General features: G+C 41.0%; 1 protein-coding gene across 1 annotated transcript in view; it reads right to left on the bottom strand.

Annotated features, from left to right (window-relative positions):
- The window catches only part of LOC125881271 (IgGFc-binding protein-like), a 40100-nt gene extending 20425 nt beyond the window's left edge, over positions 1 to 19675 (bottom strand). Inside the window, 25 exon segments of the mRNA XM_049564360.1 lie at positions 4002 to 4087; positions 4190 to 4292; positions 4389 to 4548; positions 4729 to 4980; positions 5534 to 5694; positions 5814 to 5998; positions 6917 to 7036; positions 7148 to 7425; positions 7597 to 7880; positions 7992 to 8387; positions 11803 to 11999; positions 12177 to 12577; positions 12725 to 12879; positions 13037 to 13635; positions 13720 to 14266; positions 14479 to 15062; positions 15155 to 15731; positions 15827 to 16227; positions 16733 to 16898; positions 17037 to 17132; positions 17239 to 17517; positions 17749 to 17864; positions 18715 to 18735; positions 18857 to 18928; positions 19651 to 19675. Coding sequence (XP_049420317.1) covers positions 4002 to 4087; positions 4190 to 4292; positions 4389 to 4548; positions 4729 to 4980; positions 5534 to 5694; positions 5814 to 5998; positions 6917 to 7036; positions 7148 to 7425; positions 7597 to 7880; positions 7992 to 8387; positions 11803 to 11999; positions 12177 to 12577; positions 12725 to 12879; positions 13037 to 13635; positions 13720 to 14266; positions 14479 to 15062; positions 15155 to 15731; positions 15827 to 16227; positions 16733 to 16898; positions 17037 to 17132; positions 17239 to 17517; positions 17749 to 17864; positions 18715 to 18735; positions 18857 to 18902 — 6210 coding nt within the window. The 5' untranslated portion in view covers positions 18903 to 18928; positions 19651 to 19675.
- Positions 19676 to 20460: the final 785 nt, after the last annotated feature.

Here is a 20460-nt window from a genome sequence, read left to right as displayed (position 1 = left end):
GAGAAGGATGAAAAAAAAACTTTATCCAAATGATGGCCAGAATCAACCCAGAGGTGGTGAGGGATGCATTGTGACCACATTGAACACAAGTCTAAATGTATTTGTGTTTAAATAAAATATATGTAAGCCGTCATGGGGACACTGGGCTCAGCCAAATCACTTTGACATCTCTCCACAACAGCAATGCATGTCTACAGGTCCTGTGTGCAATGCACGTGAGTGTATTTTTGGCCCGTGTGTGTGTGTGTGTGTGTGTGTGTGTGTGTGTGTGTGTGTGTGTGTGTGTGTGTGTGTGTAATAGAGTGAAAAAAATCAGTTTGCCCAAGAGGCACTAATAAAATACACCTCTTGCTTTTTTCTTTATTTCTCACTGTTTGATCTGGATACCAATTATTGAATATGTATTCCCAATATTTAGATATTAGTTAATGATAATTGAAATAATACTAACTCATGGTTATTTAAATAGCAATGTTGGTAATGACTTCCGCAAGTGTGATTAAGTGGGAAATGGAAGTGGCAGTTTTTTGCTGCTTACCAGCAACTACCCTATATGCACAAATGCGGCTTCCCGTTCTCTTAGTTGGTTTGTCAATTAATAATAAATAATAAATAATTTAGTTTTGGATCCTGTATTCATAATGTGAACAATGTATGTGAAAGGTTTGGTGGGATTGGTTGTGTACACCTACACAAATATGCAAGCAGTGATTAAAGGGTAATTTCAGTTTATGACTCACTGCAAGCCTTGTTTGTGTCGTTTGGCTTTTGGTAACAATAACACTGTACTCTCCATGGTAATTACTGAGATCTGGTAATATGGCAGCATCATTTTAAGGAACTCGAGAGGGTAAAGAAAACATGGCATCAGATGATCAGGCAGGTTGAACCCTCAGGTTAGCCAAACTTATTTGGGGGGAAAAGATGAAGACAAAGGGTAGAATTTTTACTTTTTGAAAACATACATCACAGATTATAGACTAACTTCTTGGTTCAGCTTTGACCTACCATATATACTGTATAGTCCCAGCTACTCTGAATTGTCACTCCCAGTTGGAGGCTCTCTGGCTGCCAGCTGGTTGGGATCAGTTAGCAGCTATTGTCCAGCTACCGGAAGTCCACCCACCTCCTACTGATGCCTGAGAAGGTGTGTCTGGATTCCACACAGCCATTCTGTTTGAATCATCCCCCTGACATTGCCTCCACCTTAACTTATTTCCATGGGAGAGGGGGATTGGATTTTTTCTAACCAATAACCAGAGACCAACCTATCGACCTGAATCTAACATTATACTAAGTCCACACTGATGTGTAGCCATGCCAACGTACTTGTTTTGCTAGGGTTTTAAAAGTGGAGCTAGTGAAGTTAAACACACGACAGTGTTAGGCAATATTGAGCAGACATGCCAATCGCAGCATCTATCTTGTCTTACCACTATAGTTATTACTCCTTGACAACAGCATGAACATGTTGTTAGTCCTGCCCGTGTTGCTGAATGGACAAGATAAGGAAAAAGAGAGACAATTAAGTGCTGTGGAAGTGCTCAACAAAACACAATTTGTACAAAATTACAAAGGCCCTCACACTCAGTGTGATGGTCTACATAATGTTTGCCTGGGAGACCTGTAAGGATGACACACCAATGGCCCATAGGGTGCAAACAGAAAGTCGAGTACAATGCTAATGACGTGTCTGGGCTCGTACATTTCAGAGAACTATTTCTGCAGTAATTATACAACAGTACACATAATTAACATAATAACGTGGACATTGTGAGAGAAAGCAGGGCTCCAGACAAATTTTTCCACTGGTAGCACTGGTGCTTCCAACCTGCTCAGTTGGTCGCACCAGTGCGTGATTTGGTCGCACCCTTTCATCAGTGCAACTTTTTTGTAATGTGTTTTAGGCGTCACCTTCAGAATGAGTGTATAAAGTTTATTTGTTTGAACATTAGATATCTTCTCTTTGTACTGTGTTCAGTTGACTATACGTCAAAAGGATTCTCAAATAATTGCATTCTGTTTTTATTTATGTTTTCTAAAGGGCCCCCATTTTTGGGGAATTGGAGTTGCATATACATACTGAAAGACATACATACATAAATCCCGACAGAGTTTCTTGCTTTAAGTCAGACTAGAAGAGTCCCTGTTCAAAACATGCTTTGAAAAGGGCAAAGAAAACCATTGCCGTGTAGAATAACCTTAACTTTATGTTACAATAGCAAATACATAAGAACAACAATCTGTATCAGTGTTTTACAAAAAGGTTTAGCATAACATTTTCATGGCCTTATAATATGATAATAACACATGCTTCATATGAAATACACTCTATGGGAAGAATACTCCTTCATGCACATCAAATATGATGACAACAGCTCACTTCAGGCCCACTGGGTCAGTAAAAATGTCCAGGAGTAATGGGCAAACTTGAAATAAAATGGTCACATTACGGCAGTCTGATGGCAGTAACCCGTTTCAGGTTGCATAATTACTGCTCCTCCAGGTGGATACATGAATCATTGTAACAAGTTTCTACACATAGTGTTTAGGGACGTTATGTTGTGGGGCTGGATCCACCATGTCATTACGTGGGCATGGCAAGGACTGACTAGAGTCCCAGCAGAGATCTGCCTGGACCCTGTCAAAGCCCAGCCAGCGATTTTAGATGGCTTCATCTGCATTCTATTGTGTATGCATGTTTTTCATGTGCAATAACGGGATTGTTACCAACAATTTGAACATGCTTACTCTAGGTTTTACCTTCTAATTAAGTGGTTATAGAAATACAAATGTGTTAGAATGACATACGCCCTGATTAATACCAGCAGTATTTAACACCACAAAGGCAGATATTATATTAAAAAAAGTAAAAGGTCAAAGTTTAACTTTATTCACTGTCCTTTACTGTTCATGACAGTTAAGCTGTAATAAGATTGATCATCTACAACTAGCTCATCATATAAAACTTTATCTACTTACTGTACTCTGTAAGAACAATAAAGACCACACTGTGTAACAACAGTCCACATTACCACCTCAGGCTTCTGAGGTCCCCTCTAAGTATAGTGTTGTATCTCATACTGTAAGTAGGCCTACTTTACAACAGTAACATGCAGGCTATAGTCCTATAGTTTGTTCCTGTTTCTATAATAATAGAACAGTACCTAATAGACAAAAAAAATACCTAGATTATTTGAAGTTCCCACATTGTCCTCAAACTTCAGATCTCGTTCCCTTGTACCTACATGTATGTATCGGTGTGTAATGTACTAGTACACCATCAGTATGAAAATGATAACCTGTAGATTGGGGAGAATTAAACTGTACATTGTGGTCCGTTATCTAAAGTGTTACTGTACGGTCAATTTATTGTTAAATCTAAAATGTAATTGTATATCGTCAATGAGGGGATGTTAAATTATTCTACCAATATGAAAGTTCAGATTCCTGCTCAGTGTATACAGAGGGTTTATTTAAGATTTTAATCTTCAATATACATGATCACTTATTTCATATCAGAGATTTAATGAAAGGATTCACCACAAAGAAACAAAGAATATGACCAGTAGGCATTTTTTTTAATTTGCAATGGGGGGGACAAGTAAAACAAAAACACTCTGGCAAAATTTTATAAATCGGTTATGGGTCTGGGTCTGGATAGAACGGCGTCCAGGTCCAGACCCTAGGCATAAAGAGGGATGGCAAATTACCAAGAGAGATTAATTTTGGTCATTTTTCTAACAAGGTGGATGGCGACCCCCCTCAAAGGGCCTACTGGATACAATCAATAAACATCATACTCAGTAAATACAACCAAGGGGAAGAAGCTTCAACTCTAGAATGCAGGACTTTGGCGTCCCCTGCTGTGGTTAAGTAATAATTACTTCTACTTTTCACCTGACCACAAGTGCACAACACAACTCAAGAGAAAGAATATAAAACACAATCAAAAAGCTGAGTGATTGTAGAATCCAGGATCATCTTAAATCAACCTATACCAGAGTTTTGGCAGTCAGCAAGCAGATTAGCAGAGTCACCAGTGAGGTCAGCTGGCCCGAAGCACTGCTCGATTTCACCTCTCTCACTGCAGGAGAAGAAACAAAGTTAGAGTTACATAAAATGTATTGATTGATTTCTGTGTCATCTACAAGAACACAAAAAATATCAAATGATAAGATAGTTTTACCTCCCCTGTGGTGCACCAGGGTTAGCGGTCCTAGTGAGATGTCTGTAGTGGCATGGTAGGATACGTCCCTCTTAAATTGCCTGTGGTAATTTGGGTAGCAGTGCTGCAGGAAAACAACATTAGAGGCTTCTGTTGATGCACCTGTCAATAATCTACCTGAAATCATTTAAAAAACACCCGTAAACACAGACGAACTTACAGCTGTGCAGTTGTTGTGTCTCAGAAGACACAAGTGGACCTGGCAATGCAGGTAGACGGATGAAAAGTTGGTAAAGGTGAACATCCTGAAGGAGAATCGAGACACAGTGGAGACGCCGTTACGAATCAGCTCTACTGTGCCATCTGCTGGATTAGGACACCTGGAAGAAGGGGAAAGTTGTAGAAGTACAGTGTTAACAGGTACAATGTAAAGAAAACAGGGTTAAGTACTAAAAGAGGATGGGTGGAGCAAGTGAAAAGAGAAATTTTTTCAGACATTGGCAGTCAAGAACCAGTGATCAGTGTGTTTAAACAAGATAAATTTTCAATAGCTCCTTTACTCTGTACTGATGAGATCCCAGCGGACAGGGTAGCTGGCAAGGTTGACTGGCGTGGCCCAACAAGAGTCCAGAACGGTGGAGATCTGCCTTCCATCGACTCCCTCTGTCCGCACCTCGACGTATAATCTCTGGTCATTTTCCATTTCTATGTTTCCATTACTGGTCAGGGGGAAGCGGAATCCAGGATCCTCATAGGGGATCATTCTCATATGATACTGTCCATGGCCAGATGGAAGCTTCTTCCTCACAATGCTACGGAAAAAACCATATCACATAATGTGACTACACTTGCGAGGGAACGTTATTGAGAGATTTTTGGTAACTTCCAAGTTCAACAAATACTCATTATTGAAGATTAACAGTTCTGCATTAAATACAATTTAAATGTGCTGGACAAAGTCTTGCTGGGAATCTGATGCATTCACATTTGAAGAAAAGGGACAGACTGCCATTTATTTCTTTTTGTATTGTTGTTGGTAGGTTTATTAGTGAAGGTGCAGGGTGCTGGTGGTGGGCAATTTCACAAAATTTCCAACAACCATGGGCACTTATTTTCAATCTTTCTCATTGCCACTGTCATTCTAGAATACGACTGCTGTTGAAGATAAGTACTCAAAAATGTGTAGATACAGCAATGTTCAACAGTTATTGGAATACATAAATATCTAAATCCTTCTAGCCTGCTTTATTACACCACTATGGACACATGTCCACAATGAAAAGGACTGATCATTCATATTTAGTTAGCAACGCCTAAGTCAAGGAATCAATCAAATAAAGCATGTAGGGGAGATGGTGTTGTCACCTCTCTACTGGGTTGATGCCCACAGCCATAGAGAGGGCCTGGGTCAGAGGGTATTCACAGCTGAAAGGCAGATCAATGCTCCTCTGGCGACTGATTAGGCTGTCATGAGGGTCCACGTCGCCCTGGATGGTGTTCTCATAGATGAAATGGGTTCCGTTGCTCTTAAAATTGAAATGACAAATTGGTATAAGTGTGAAGTTGCAACATGTCTTATAGAGAACTCTTATATCTAAAATCTTCTTCAGTCTGTGTTGACAACATTCAAGTCAATGGACTCTACCCTGAGAAGTGTCCCACACAGGTGGTCATCATTGTTGAAGTTGAACACCAGTCGTCCGTCTTGGAGAGTCCCATTGCAGGAGTCATCTCGGAGATGGAGGGCCTCGAAGTGGAAGCCAGCTTCAAACAGCTGGCAGCGCGACACAGACATGGTTCCTGAACTACTGACACAAGTGATGGATGAGTCTATGAAAGAGAGAGAAATGAAAAATATTTATTTTGTTTTAGCACAGCTACACTCATCTCAGCTAATCAGTGTTTTTAGATTGGTAATGGGTTAAGTGACTACACTATATGTAATTTGAAAGGTGTTGTAGTGACAAGCCTGCAGAAAATAGAGTAGTGAAATTGGATGTTGCTCAACATAGAAACACAGGACTTAGACAGATATTGTAATGACCACCACACAAATTATCTGCCTGCAGGGGATCATACATTTGGTTGTGTGTGAGAGTGTGTGTATCTGTCTGTCTACAGCTTATAGGACAAAGTACTGCACCACTCAGCCTAACATACTGGGGGGGGGGGGGGGGGGGGGTACGGGAACACAATAAAACAAGCCCTATCGTTTATTGCAGTCCGTATTTTGGCTTTCATCATGGCTCAAAAACTGACATCCATGAAAAGGTTTGGTCTAATTTTTAACTGGAGCATCTGCAGATTAAGTCCACACCTGATATGTTATGATCCACTAAAGTTAGGCACAATACGAGATGAGTCAGTCTCCTTCTTTTGTATTTTCGGTGCCAGAAAAAAATTACCAGGAGAAAAAAAAAAAAAAAAAAAGCTAATGTTAGGCTATTAAAAACTGAATCAAGCTTAATGTCACCCCCACAGCTCTGCTGTAGAGCTGTGTTCCGTGTGATGATGTGCTGTCGTCATTCCTCATTCCTGTGGCACTATTTTCTACCCGTTTTTTGCAAAAGAACAATGATAACCACAAACCTGAGTGTATCCTATTGTTCTTTCCTCTTGTGTTGGTGTACATTTCACTAACAATGCCGTCGTACTCAGGCAATGTCTACTTCTTATCTCAGACATCATTTATTTGATCTAAAAAGTGTTCGAAAAAGCAGTGTTTTAAGATAAGAGGAGTTGGCTCACCGTAGCTTTCATTGTTGGGCCGATGGTGGTGCTCATCACAGAAGCAGCCATACACACCGTCCTTCTGACCACACCACTCATACTCCGTGCAGTCCAGCCGTTCACAGGGGTCTGATTCAGCTATGGAAACAGTGGGGAAGGATTACACGGGTGAAGAAACAAGTCAGACAAATTGCTATCCTAAGGATTTATTTTCTTATTCATTAACTGCTCTGTCCAGTGCAAACATACCACACAACAAGGCAGAGCGCCACTCTGGGATGTTCAACCCCAACACAGCACAGGTTCTCTCATAGGCTGAGACTGCAGAACACAGCATGTCATTGGCTGGAGTGTACTGGCAGAGATCATAGACACAGGAGGTGAAAAATGGCTGGGGGTCAGAGTGCAGGTGACAGGCACTGAATGGGCCGCTGCTGTTGGTGATGACACTACAGAGCTCAGAGTATTCTTCCCTAAAGAGACAGTCATTCAATCCATCACCACCGTCTTCATCCGTGGAGCCACATCTGGAAAAGGCATAAGAGGTTTAACTCTTGAACTGACATTGTTTATTTTGCCACAACATATTTTTATGTAATATGTAATGGTTCTTCATGTTGTGAAAGATTGTCCACTGATGATAGTATTTCAGTTTGTGTGTGGAATACCCCTAACAAATTCTTTTTATAACAGCTCACCCTCTTTGGCTTGTTGGTGACTTCCAGCTGTGTCCAAAGTGGTTGTCATTTTGTGCCAGTGTACCATTGGGCAAGACTTTGTCATCTGCAGGATCATTGTTGAAGTTTCCACACATCCCTCTGACTCTGTTTTGACAGTGTTGGCCCACTCTGACCAGTAGAGTACTCCGGCCGTCAAACTGGACTATAAAGTCAATGGCATTGACAACTATGTAGCTTCCCTGCCTTTCTGCTTGAGCAAAGGTTCCTACTGTGATGGGAAGAGACACCTCACTTCCATTTACCTGGAGAGGTGAGGGATTAGAGAGAGGCGGACAAGAGACATTTGTTGTTACCTGTGTTTACACCAGTCAGATACAGACAGCTATTCATCTTGAAAGTCATTAAAAGTTTACCTTCACTCTTTTGTTGGGTCCAATCCTGACATGCACACTTGCTAGATGATTTGTGAGGTATATATCCACTGCTGACACAAAAGACACACGGTTGTTTCCACGGTGGTTATTGGTTGCTATTACACGAAACTGTGTTTCATTGGTGCCGTGGCTCACACTCTCGGTAATGATGTAAGAGCATGTGCCTTGGAAATGAGCCAGCGCCCCGTCAAAGGTGATGTAGTGTGGGTCTCCCCACACAGTGCAAGTAGACATTGCATCGTAACAGCCCAGCTGGCCATTTTGGATGGTGCACTCTTGTGTAGGAGTGCAAGACTCAACAGAACAGCGCAGGTCATTGGGAGCATAGCACTCACATCGCTGGGAGCAACCTTCTGTCCAGAAGGATTCACCAGCCTGTAACATGAGGAGAAGAGATGCATGAAAAATAACAAAACTGAACATATGCTACAGTGAGACAAAAAGGCTTCTAGGAAGAAAAGGGAATGGAATAATGGGATTGTCATTGTTCTGTGTTCTGCATAACGTTTGTAGTTTTGTAATTTGCTAAGCTTTTACTGTAAAATGTACATAGCTACATGGCTTGGAACTTGTCATTGTATTTAAGAAAATTGCCACCCAGTCTTGTTAGCTTTTCTCAAGTGTCTTAGGAATTTAGGAAGTCAAGAGAAATCTCTTTGTAGCAGTAGACTGGAGACAAGTAAAACAAAAACTTAAACAAGTGTTTCCTCTTTCCTTTCTCTGTCTTACTTTTGTTGACTTTTGTCAGTACAGAAAAGCCATAGAGAGCATGCTGTCCTCTACAAAGAAGTCCTGATTGCAGTACACGTAAAACATAAAAGCCCACTAAACATATATATGTTAACAAATTATCAAACAAGAAAATAACATGAAAGTTACAGCATGTATACCAAAATTATACAACAAACAAGACAAAGACATCAGGAATAAGGGACACCAGTTTCAATGCATTCACAGTGCTCTAAGTCATTCAGAAGGGATTTAAATTGATTAAAAGAGATTAGCTTGTCTAATTTTACAAGCTTCTGCAGGTTGTTACATTTGTGTATTGCATAGTATTTAAGAGCATGTTTCCAAGTCTCAACAAGATGATTTTCAGGAACCAAATATTCTTGGGACTTAGTAGTGTGAATTTGATCAGTAGTTTAAAAGACACTTAAGATACCCAGGCCAAGACATGCTTCGTAAATAAAAACAACGAATGTAGACCGTCACTGAATTTTCCCATATAATAATCAACAATGCACTCCAAAGCTATCCCCAGTTATGAACCTTGGGGCAGATTGACAGACTGTATCAAGAGGTTTAAGAGTTGAGGTAGAAGAGTGCATATAAATTACATCACCATAGTTGATACCAGACAAAAAAGTTGGAACGATTTGCCTGCAGTTTAATACATGCCTTATTTCTATATCTTCCTAACAACATTTTCCTGGTCCTCCTGGGGGATACCGAGGCATTTGCAGGCCAGATGAGATATATAATCCCTCCAGTGTGTACTTGTTGGATATGCCCTGAAACCCCTAACTGGAAGCATCCAGGAGGTGTCCTGATCAGATGCCCAAACCATCTTAGCTGGCCCCTTTCCACGCGAAAGGGCAGCACCTTTACTCCAAGCTCCCTCCAGATGTCTAAGCTCTTGATGTTATCTCTAAAGCTGAGCCCAACCACCTTACAGAGGAATTCTTTCGGTCACTGGTCACTACCCAAAGCTCATGAACATAGGTAAGAGTTGTAACATAGTTTGACTGGTAAATCGAGAGCTTTGCCTTTTGGTTCCAACGAAATGCTTGCATTACTGCTGACAGCACACCAAACTGCCTGTACATCTCACGCTTCATTTTAACTTCACTTATGAACAAGACCTCAAGATAATTAAACTCCCTCACTTGTGGTAGTAACTCACTCCCAACCCAAAAAAAACCCCCAATCCACTATTTTCCAGCAGAGAACCATGGCCTCAGACTTGGAGGTACTGACTCTCACCCCGACCAATTCACACTTGGCGACAAACCACCACAGTGCATGCTGGAGGTCACGTCTGATGAATCCAATAGAACCACATCAGACCAGATCTGCAATTCTGAGGTCCCCAAACCGAACACTCTCTTCCACCTGGCTATACCTTGAGATCCTACCAAAAATATCACAATCAGAATTAGTGACAATGGACACCCCTGGTGGAGGCTAACACCCGCTGATAACATGAGAAAAAAAGGATAACAGGAGCGCTGCTGGTGTCCCTCAAACCACCGGTGCTCATGGAAGGGTTAAAAAATCCAGAAGGCATAAAGAATCAAAGTCCAGACACTCAGGTCGGTTTGGAAAAATTAAAAAGCCTTTATTTAATGGGCAAGAGTCATTAAAAACACCAACCAGCACAACATTCAAATGACTCATCTCTAAGAGTGTCAGGTATTGAGGTCATTAGCTTGGGTGCCAGGGGTGGGGATAAAGTCAAACGCCTCAAGCAAAGAGAGGCATATTGGATCCATGCCCTTAAGGCCACCAGCTTTCCTGGCCTCAATGAGGATTTTGACCTCTTATCCTTTTTGTAAATGTTTTTTTGTAAATGACAATGTGTAATGGTCCTGACAAGACAGCTTCAGCTTATTTAAGATACTATGCGCAGATGTCATCATTTGCACATCTGCATTGGAGGTTTTGCTTATTTCTTTATCTTTGTGTATATACTTGTATTATTTTCCATATGGTTTCTATTGTGGATTCTATTCTGTTTACATTGTTCCTATTTAGTTAAGATTTGACAGTCTGTGAGAGGGTCTCAATAAGTTTGTTGTCTGATCCCCCCAGAAGTTACAATCTTACAGTCTTCTTGTACTAATTCTTGACTGAGGCCTCCTAGAGGCCTGAAGAAAATTGCACAGACTGAATGATTCACAGCTGAAGCGATTGCAACTATAATTGCTTTGTTTGCTCTCTTGTCCTCATACACCCTGAGGTGTGTTGGTGTTTTTAATGACTCTTGCCCCTTAAATAAAGGCTTTTTAATTTTTCCAAACCGACCTGAGTGCCTGGATTTTGATTCTTTATACCCACTGATAACATGTTTGACTTTGTGCCAAATATATGCACACCGCTCTAACTTGGTTACGTAGAAGGACCAGATGGCTCATAGCAACAACCATGAGATCTCCTACCAGTTGGATATGCCAGTAAAACCACTAACAGAAGGCATCCAGGAGGCATTCTGTTAAGATGCCGAATTACCTAAACTGGCCACTTTCGATGTGAAAGAGCAGCGGCTTTACTCAGAATCTTGTGTAGTACTCAATCAAACTAACACAAGGCAATTAATAGGGAAAACATTACTACATTTAAAAGAATAAAAAAAAAGGAAAAATAACAGCTGCCCAATGATGGTAACAAGAGAAAATGGCAAAAACTGTGGTGTCATGGGGGAGTAGATTTAAAAAGGGTTCATTTGTGGTGCAGATGTTAAATATTTACAGCATGAGAAGCACAACCTGAGGCTACAATCAGCTAGTATTCTGCCACTTATGATTTGTGCTGCTTACTACAGTTGGGGGATCAAGATACAACATGACGGGTTTCACAGATAGTTCTTCTAGGTTTTTGCCATGTTCTTGTCATTTTATTCATGTGTTAAGGATATTGATGTTGATATAGGAGAGCTGCTTAAATGATCATTGACCAAAGGGAAATGATTGTATGTGGAAAGACTGAACTCTTGGAGACTATCTGATTAATTATTTAGGTATAGTTTTATAAATCTGGTGTTTTATTCATTTACATATTTAAGACTTACATTGTAGTAGAAGCCGTCATATTGACATCCACAGCTTTCTGTAGGGACGCAACTTGTTCCACTCCTGAGAAAACCTTCATTGCAGAAACATCCCTCAGAGCAACCCTGCTCACAGGTGGCATCAATGCTGCTGGCACAGGTGTGGGTACAGTCGGTACCACACAGCTCATAATGGCTGTTTGCTGGACAGTCAAGTGCTTTATAAGTGAGGAAAGAAATGATGGGTGTCAGATGGTTAAAAAATGACTTCAGTTAGTTAACTAACCCTGTACGTAGATGCAGTAGGTCAAGAGACTGTGTCTCAGAAAACATGTTTGATTGTTTCTTAGGCTGTTTGTACAGTAGTTAAACAACACATTGATGGGTTGACTTACTGCAGGTGGTGTTCTGTCTCCAAGGGTAGATTCGAACATTAGCAGACTGACAGGCACTGACGTATGCTTCAATGGCCCTGCACAGGAGATCTTGGCCTCGATTTCCTGACACACATACATCAAACACACAGTCATTGAAGTATGGTGTTGGGTCCACGTGCTCATGGCAGAAGCTGAAGGGGCCGTCAGCTGCCTGAATCACGTCACATTGGGCTCTAGCAGGGAGGTCATTGGTGCATCGTGGGCAAGACGACCCACACCCATCACTGCAGGTGTAGTTGCCTTCCACTTTCCAAGCTGTCCCAAACTCATCTGGAGTGGTGACCGTTGTTCCAGATGGGGTGTGGAACTCATCATTTGGATTTCCATTGAAGTTTCCACAAAGGCCACATGTTTTTCCTCTGCATTGATGACAATATGTTGAATACATCCAGAGTCAAAAAATGAGTTGCTAGATTGAAGCTACATGTTTTTAAATATTTCTGATATTTATTTTCCAGAATGTAAATTAAAATATTTAATCATAGGCTACAGTTAATGGGAGATACCTGTAACTGGGAGGTACAGTGATAGATACTGTACTTGATCCATCGTATGTTACAGTCAGGCCAAAATCAGCACTGACAAATGTGCGAGATCCACTTGAATAGATGGAAACATTTCCATTCAAGAGAATAGGTAAGTTACTGGTTACTCCATTCACCTTTAGAAAAACAAAATTGAAATAATAATCATAGAATAGTATTTGTGTTGAAACTATCTGGTGCTTATCAATATAATAGCTTCCAAGTCCAGTGTAGACTGTCGAGCGAGAGGAATGATTTGACAGAGTCTTTGGTAGTTATGAATCTGTAACTCACCTGTACCACACCATGGCTTTCCCTGGACATATGCACTTGATAGCCCCACACATTTACAGAAACTTCAGCTGTGATTGAAACTGGCAGCCCTCTCCACGGCTCATTCTTTGCTTCCACTGAAAATTGGTGGGGTCCATCAGTGGCATTACAAAGGGTCGCCAGAGTATAGCGACAGGTTCCTTGGAAGTCATAGGCCTTGCCGTCAAAGGTGAGGTAGTGAGGGTCTCCAGAGGCAGAGCAGGTGCCATGAGGGTTGGGATGACAGCCAAACTCACCGTCCACCACACGGCAGGAGTCCTGGGGACCACAGGAGTTGGGGACACAGTGGACTACCCCAGTAGTGCCATCACAGGTACACAAGCTCTGACACTCCTCACCATCCCAGAACTGTTCTCCACCTTGCCGATAGCGTCCCTGGTGATAGCATCCGCATGCTGTTGGTAGTACGCACTGGTTGCCATTGAGGACAAAACCGTCATTACACTGGCAACCCTCCTGGCACACAGTGTTACAGGCAAAAGGGAAAGAGAGGCTGGGGCAGGTGGAGGGACAAGACGCTCCACAGACTTCATAATGGCTGTTTGGAGGGCAGTTTTGCTCTAGAGAAAAACAAAGGTATTCATTCAGCACAAGCATTAATATTATATCAAGGCCACTTACAACAAAGGGTACATAGTGCTTACCACAACCAGTTGAATTCCTCCAGTGTCCAAGGGCTACACCGCTCTGTTGACAAATTAGTGCATAATCTCGTAGGACCTCACATAGTGTTGATTCTGGATCTCTTGAGGCTCCAGTGATCTCCACACATGCATCCACATGCTGACGTGGGTCCACTGTGGCCCAACACTGGGCAAATGGCCCGTGCGGTGAGCCAATAATGCCACAGTACTCACTAGAGTTTGTTCTAGGGTTATGATTTACATTTTCCACACAGTGTGCAGTGAGGGAGCCATCTCGCCAACTGTCCCCAAAGTCCTGAGAGCTGTTGACCAGAATGCCATTGGGTGTGCGGAAGTCGTCATGTGGGTGACCATTGTAATTGCCACAGAGTCCACCCAGTGAACCACTGTAGGTAACAGGTGCAGTGATACGCACAAAGTGAGGCCAGACTGTCTGCACTGTTACACCAAAGGAGGTGCGAAGGATGATACTGTGAACGCTGCTGTGGTAGATTTGGATTCGGTTAGACGCTGAGCTGAATGGAAGTCTGATTTGCTGACCGTCAACCTAAAGGGCCATTTAAACAACCAGTGTCAGATTTGATAGATTGACAAGGTTCTTCAGTTTTAATCAAAACACTTTTTTTTTGGAGAAAGTGTTTACTTTTATGTGTTGTTCAACAACATGCAAGACAGATATATGTATATATATATATTTATTTTATAAAACTTTTCTCTTGTGTCACAACTCATTTATCGTGAAATATATCTGTGACTTACCTGAACATTGTTGCTATCTGTCATTTCAATGGAGATTTGTGTTCCCTCTGCCTCAAACTTTAGTACCCTGGAAAATCCCTGTTGGCCTCTGGGCACTTTTTCTGCTGTCACCACAAAATGTGGGTGACTAGACAGTCCCATTACTTTGGCCAGGGTCAATCGACATGCTCCAGGATACTGGTATGTCAGTCCATCAAATGTTTGATATGACCCTGGGCCTCTTATCCAGCATGTTCCATAGTTGTTAGGACTGCATCCTCTTTCTCCCTCCTCCACCCTGCAAGACTCAAGTGGGCCACAACCATGGGAACGGCAGGTCATGGAGCCAAAACTGCAGCTACAACGCCTCCCACAGTCCTCGTCTAGTATTACAGTTTCTCCAGAGCGGTAGTAGCGACCCTCAAAGTTGCAGCCACACTCAGACTGAGGGACACAGACCCCACCACTGAGAATGTAGCCTGAATTGCAGATGCAGCTCTCCTGGGCAGGGAGAGGACAGTTGTGGGTAGAATTGGGGTTGACGCAGGTAGCTGGACATCCTGTGCCTTGGGACTCAAAGTGACTGTTGGCAGGGCAGGGGATTTCTAGACAAAACAAAACAACATTGATCTTTACGTAATGGACATTTTACCAGATAGAATCATTTGAAATAATGTTGATTGATGGACAGACATACCACAGAAGCCTTCTCTCCTCCAACTTGGCAGCTGTATATTGTTCTGTTGGCACTGACTTGCATAAGCACTTAGTGCTTGGCACAGAATGGGTTGGTACCCTCCTCCCACACACAGATCAAACACACAACTCTCCACAAAGGCCTGTGGGGGAAATCGTTGATTGCAACCAGCAAAAGGTCCGGAAGTGCTCTGGAGGATACCGCAGTGGGCATCGTTGCTGTATAAAGCTGTCTGAGCCTCGCTGCAGGCAGCACATTGCAGACCTGCGCATCGGACCCCACAACCGTGCTCATCATCTCCTGGTGCTCGCCAACTGTTGGCAAAAACCACATCAGAGCTCACAAGCTCACCTTGGCGGGTTCGAAAGTCATCCCCAGGATGATTGTTGAAGTTTCCACACAGGCCACATGTTGCATTCTGGTAAGTGTAGGGCACATTGATTTTGACAAGGTGGTTGACGTCATAAGACACCTCCAAGCCAAAGACAGTACTGACGACCACAGAGAAACCTGACTCATAAATTTGGACCTTGCCATTGCTAAGGGAGATGGGAGTGGCTGCAAAGTTTCCATTAACCTGTAAACATAACAGTAAGCAAAGACATAGTTGTAAAAATATGAACTAAATACAAAAATATTACAGTAATCGGTTACTCAATTCTTATTACTAACCTTGGCCTGACCACGATGTCCCTTGACAATCTCGATGGTTTCATTATAGACAAACACTTTGACCAGTCGTGTCCAGGAAACATGAGTGCTGCCCCTATGCTCGTTTTTGCCCTCTACTCTATAGTAGGGCAACCCATGACCACATTGTTCTGAGAGAACATAGGTGCAGGTGCCCTGAAAGTGAAACACTCTGTTATCGAAGGTGTAGTAATGTGGATCACCACTTATTCTGCAGGTGCCTCTCTGCACTGTCTGGCAGGAGAACTGAAAGGCAGCTGGTCGGCAGACTTGGGAAAAGGTGCAGGGTTCGCTGTGACACTGCACACCTGTTGAGGTGCAGGTGCACTTCTGTGCACAGGTACTGTCACTCCAGAATGAGTCGCCCAACTGCAAGGGTTCACCTTTTAAGAAATTAAAAAGAAAGGTTACTTGAGTGGCTTTGACTTCAACTTGTACACTGTATTACCAGTTTTTGGGGGACATTTTTCCTTTGTTTTTTTTAGCAAACAGTAGAGTGAGGAAAAGAAATGGAGGGGATGGAGAGGAGAATGACATGCAAGAAAGGTCCTTAGCCAACTTGAATCAGGCATGCAGCACTGTCATGGTCAGTGTCTTGACCTTATACAACCCTGAAATGTTGTAAACATTTGACTCTTGAGAAGTGCTTTGGCATGCCAGTGCAAATCACAAATTTATAAAATTAAAGATATGAAAAAAAATTAACTTCCAATAGATTAACAAGTTACCATTTTCTCATGTATTAGCTGTTCAGTGCACAATATACTGTGTGCATGTAAAATATTATTCAATAGGTCAGCAAAGAGCACAGCACCATTGCCAGACCCTCCAGTATCTGTATCACTGTAAAGAGTACCGATGGTGACCACCTTCTGGTTCTGGTTTTACCATTGAAAGTGCAGCCTCTTGATCCTTGGTCTAACCGGTAAGCCCAGCGACCAGGCACGTTGACATTGCTGCTCCGGCGGAAATTTGAGTTAGTGCCTGTTGCACTGCTGGAGAATGATCCAGGGATAGAGAGATGGTGAGCGGAGTGAATTGTGTCATATCCAGCCTGAAAATACATGCCACATAGATTAAATAATTTTTTTACATGTTTTGTATTTGTACATTGCCATAACTGCATTTAGATTTAATAAGGCATGGCAACTTAAAAACATGTTCTGTAATACACCGTTTTAATGGTTCTAACCTGTACATTGCGACTTGTTGAAGCTATTATCCCGTAGTTCATCAGCACAAATGAGTAAGGGCCACCAGAAATCAAGACTGCTTGGACTGTTGTTCGCTGAAAGAAAAGTTAGTTGTGGATTTTATAGTAAGCCTAGTAGTTGGTAAAATACACATATACCATACATCATAGGTATTACCCTGTTAAAAACAAAATGACTTACTGTTCCAGTGTTTGGATAGTAGGCCACCTCATACCATGTCGCAACAAAGACCCAGTTGGCATTGAAGTTCAGCCCCGGGAAGTACCTATTGATGTCCCGTGTAGCTTGTTGGAGGATACTGCCGCTGGTGTATTGGTTGTAGTAGATCTGACCATTTCTTCTGTTGTCTAAATCTGTCCAGAAAGGAGCGATTATGTCTCTGGATCCATGCAATGGAAACCTTCGAGGTGTGTAACTACTATATGGCGAGTTAAAGGTCAAGTGTCCATTGTGATTTACCTGTAAGCAAACCAGTTCTTGAGAATTAGTTGACAGTCACGTTATCAACGATCAACATATTTGCTACAGTATTTTAGAACCATATTAGCAATATAACAATATGTTGACTACAAATAACTATAGTATTTCTTTCTACATTTACAACACAGTTTTTGTGTAGCAGGTGATATTCTAAACCTGTTGTCAAAAAATATATATATTTCATAGTTTGCTAAAATAATTTATACGTACATAAATGTGATTATACTGCCGGCCGAAATACGCAAAAGGTCGTTGGAGGAGGATTCGAGGAGAGCTTCCATCATCTGATCGTGAGCTTGTTGTTCCAGTAATTTGGTAGAGGCCTCCTAGAAAGAACAAAAGATGTCACATTTTTAAGTAAAAACAGAATGCCCATCCATATTGACCTTATTGGGAAATGCCATAATGGCAAATGTTGCATGTTTTTAGCATTTGTAGGTCACCACACCCAACCAATAATATCCATGTTTGAACTTATGTACAAAAACGTGCCTTTTGTGTTATTTGTGTTTTATGGTCGTGAAAAAAGAAGCTCTAATTTATAAAGCAATTTAACACTAACTTATGATCTTGTTTTGACTACTTGACTACTTTGTACTTAATAGTGTGTCAGTAAACCATGACATCACTATTGGTGATTGGTGTAGTTACAGGTGCAGCAGAGTGCACTTTGTACCACATCTCAGGTGCAACCAGAGGGGGGCAGTAAAACACTGCTGTTCAGTTTGATATGTAACATGTTAACTGTAGCAATCAAAGCAAACCATTGCCTCTGGTGTCACAGTGTGGTACTCACCCAACCTCCACACCCTTAGGTTTTCTTGTGTCATATGAACGAAACACTTGGATGGGATGTAAATTGTGTACTAATAGAACAGACCTCATGTATGATACTTTAGTTTGTCTGTTGTTAGATTATACTCATTATACCTGGTTATTTTCCACATTTGCTTATTGTATGTGAGTCTTCATGTGAACTAAATATATTTCTAAACTTTAAGGGACAACTAATTGGAAATTTGGCTTGACAAAGCTGCAACTAACATTTTTTGTTCACAGTTACTCATGGGTTTAATCCTGAAATAATAACCACTTTGAGCTATGATTTTGGCATGATTGTACGTCTAGCCTGTTGAGAGTATGAACAAATGACAGGATATTCAAGCTTTAACTTACCTGTCTGAGGAGTCACGGTACCTATGAAATCAAACGCATAAAGATAATTTGATGAAAATCAAAGTCTGCTAACATCAATAAACAAAAGTCAGTTGGTGACTTAAAGTGAATTTGATTGAATATGATTTAATTAAATACTTACTTATCAACCCCAAAAGCAGCACAGGCAGTATGAGTTGACTTGCCATTCTCAAAAGCTCATAATTCAAACCTGCTGAACAAACATAATGAATTAATTCCAAAAGGAAAAAAAAGACAAACAGCAACATCAATAAATACAACAGAAACACTAGAAAGCACTCAGAGACTACATACCCCACTAAGAATGAAATTTTGTTATATGGTTTTAGGAACAAAAAATATGAAATTTAAATTCATATTGATCCATAAATAAAATAAAATGTAAATTACACATTTTATTTACAAGCACATAATGTTTTTTATTCATATATTTTAGGTGCAATAATTTCTAAGAAAATGTCACAAATGTAAAAAAGAAAAAAAAAGCCAAACCTTGCAGTATTGAGAAATTATCGATTTGCACCCAGATCCAGACATATCACAGAAAAACAAATCACTTGTTCTTTGGCTCAGCTGAATTAGCTATGATTTTTCCTTAATATGTTAATATATTACATGACTTATATCCCAAAAGCTGGCAAGCAAACACATCGGTAAACATCAAATATGTGTCTGAGGTAATGATGGTGATTGAACTATCATTCTGACTGTCAGATGAAGATGTCTGTGAAATTGAAACATGGCATCATAAAATTTAATTAATGTTTGCTGTTGTCTCCAATAAAATTAAAATTCTCAATTAAATTTTTTTTCCATAGTTCACTCAGATATCAGCACAATTTTTGCAAGAAATGCCATCATTATTTAGCAAGCGGTTTGAAAATAATGTCATATTTATATAAAATAAATAATTACCTGTTTATATGCACTTCTTTTGTTCTTACACCTCTCATCTATGTGAGATTGCAGCGCTGCAACAAGGCTTTATACTGCAAAAGTTGGCACAGTCCCATAAGTCTGTTGTTTGACCAGTTACAGGTGTATCGGATGGATCAAATCTTATTGCTTCCTCATAACAAGTAAACCAAGCACGCCTTTGTGTATTAAGATGACTATCAGACTGTGTAAAGCAGAAACAAAAAGTAGATGTACTAAGTAAGTACCAAAAGGCTTTAGTACTTAGAGCATGTTTTTAGAAAGCCATTTAAGCATCCTAAAGGTGTATTCATGAGCATGTCTCAAAACAATATTGGTCACCACTGTAGCAAAACAAACTAACCTACTACTTCGACAAAAACAGGACAAAATCCCTAACCCTGAGGAACACTATGGGGTAATAAATTAAGTTCTGTTTTCAGTCCCTTTGCAGGAGATCTCAAAAACTGCTCAAAAGGTTAGTTTGCCTATGTAACAAAAGAAGATACTTTGCCACATATCTTTCGTGAGAGCTAGTTAGTTTTTGTTTTATTTACCCATGTTCTGAGATACTTATCTCTTAGATTTCTGCCTTCACCCCTGTACAATGCGGGTCAATGGAATTTTTTTTGTGGCGTTCCCAGCATCGACAGATTTGTTCTAAAAATGATGCTTTCCAGAGGCAATAACCCTGTTAATCTGGATAAACTGCAGAACATGAGCAGTTATCATGGGCTGTATTTATTTAGTGGTAACATTTGTACTCAACCTCACTTTCTTTTAATGGTGAGGGCTATCTTTTCCCAACTT

This window comes from Epinephelus fuscoguttatus, linkage group LG20 (genome assembly GCF_011397635.1).
Source record: "Epinephelus fuscoguttatus linkage group LG20, E.fuscoguttatus.final_Chr_v1".
Lineage (NCBI taxonomy): Eukaryota > Metazoa > Chordata > Actinopteri > Perciformes > Serranidae > Epinephelus > Epinephelus fuscoguttatus.
The sequence above is the reverse complement of the archived record's forward strand: the minus strand, read 5'-3'. Positions and strand labels throughout refer to the sequence as shown.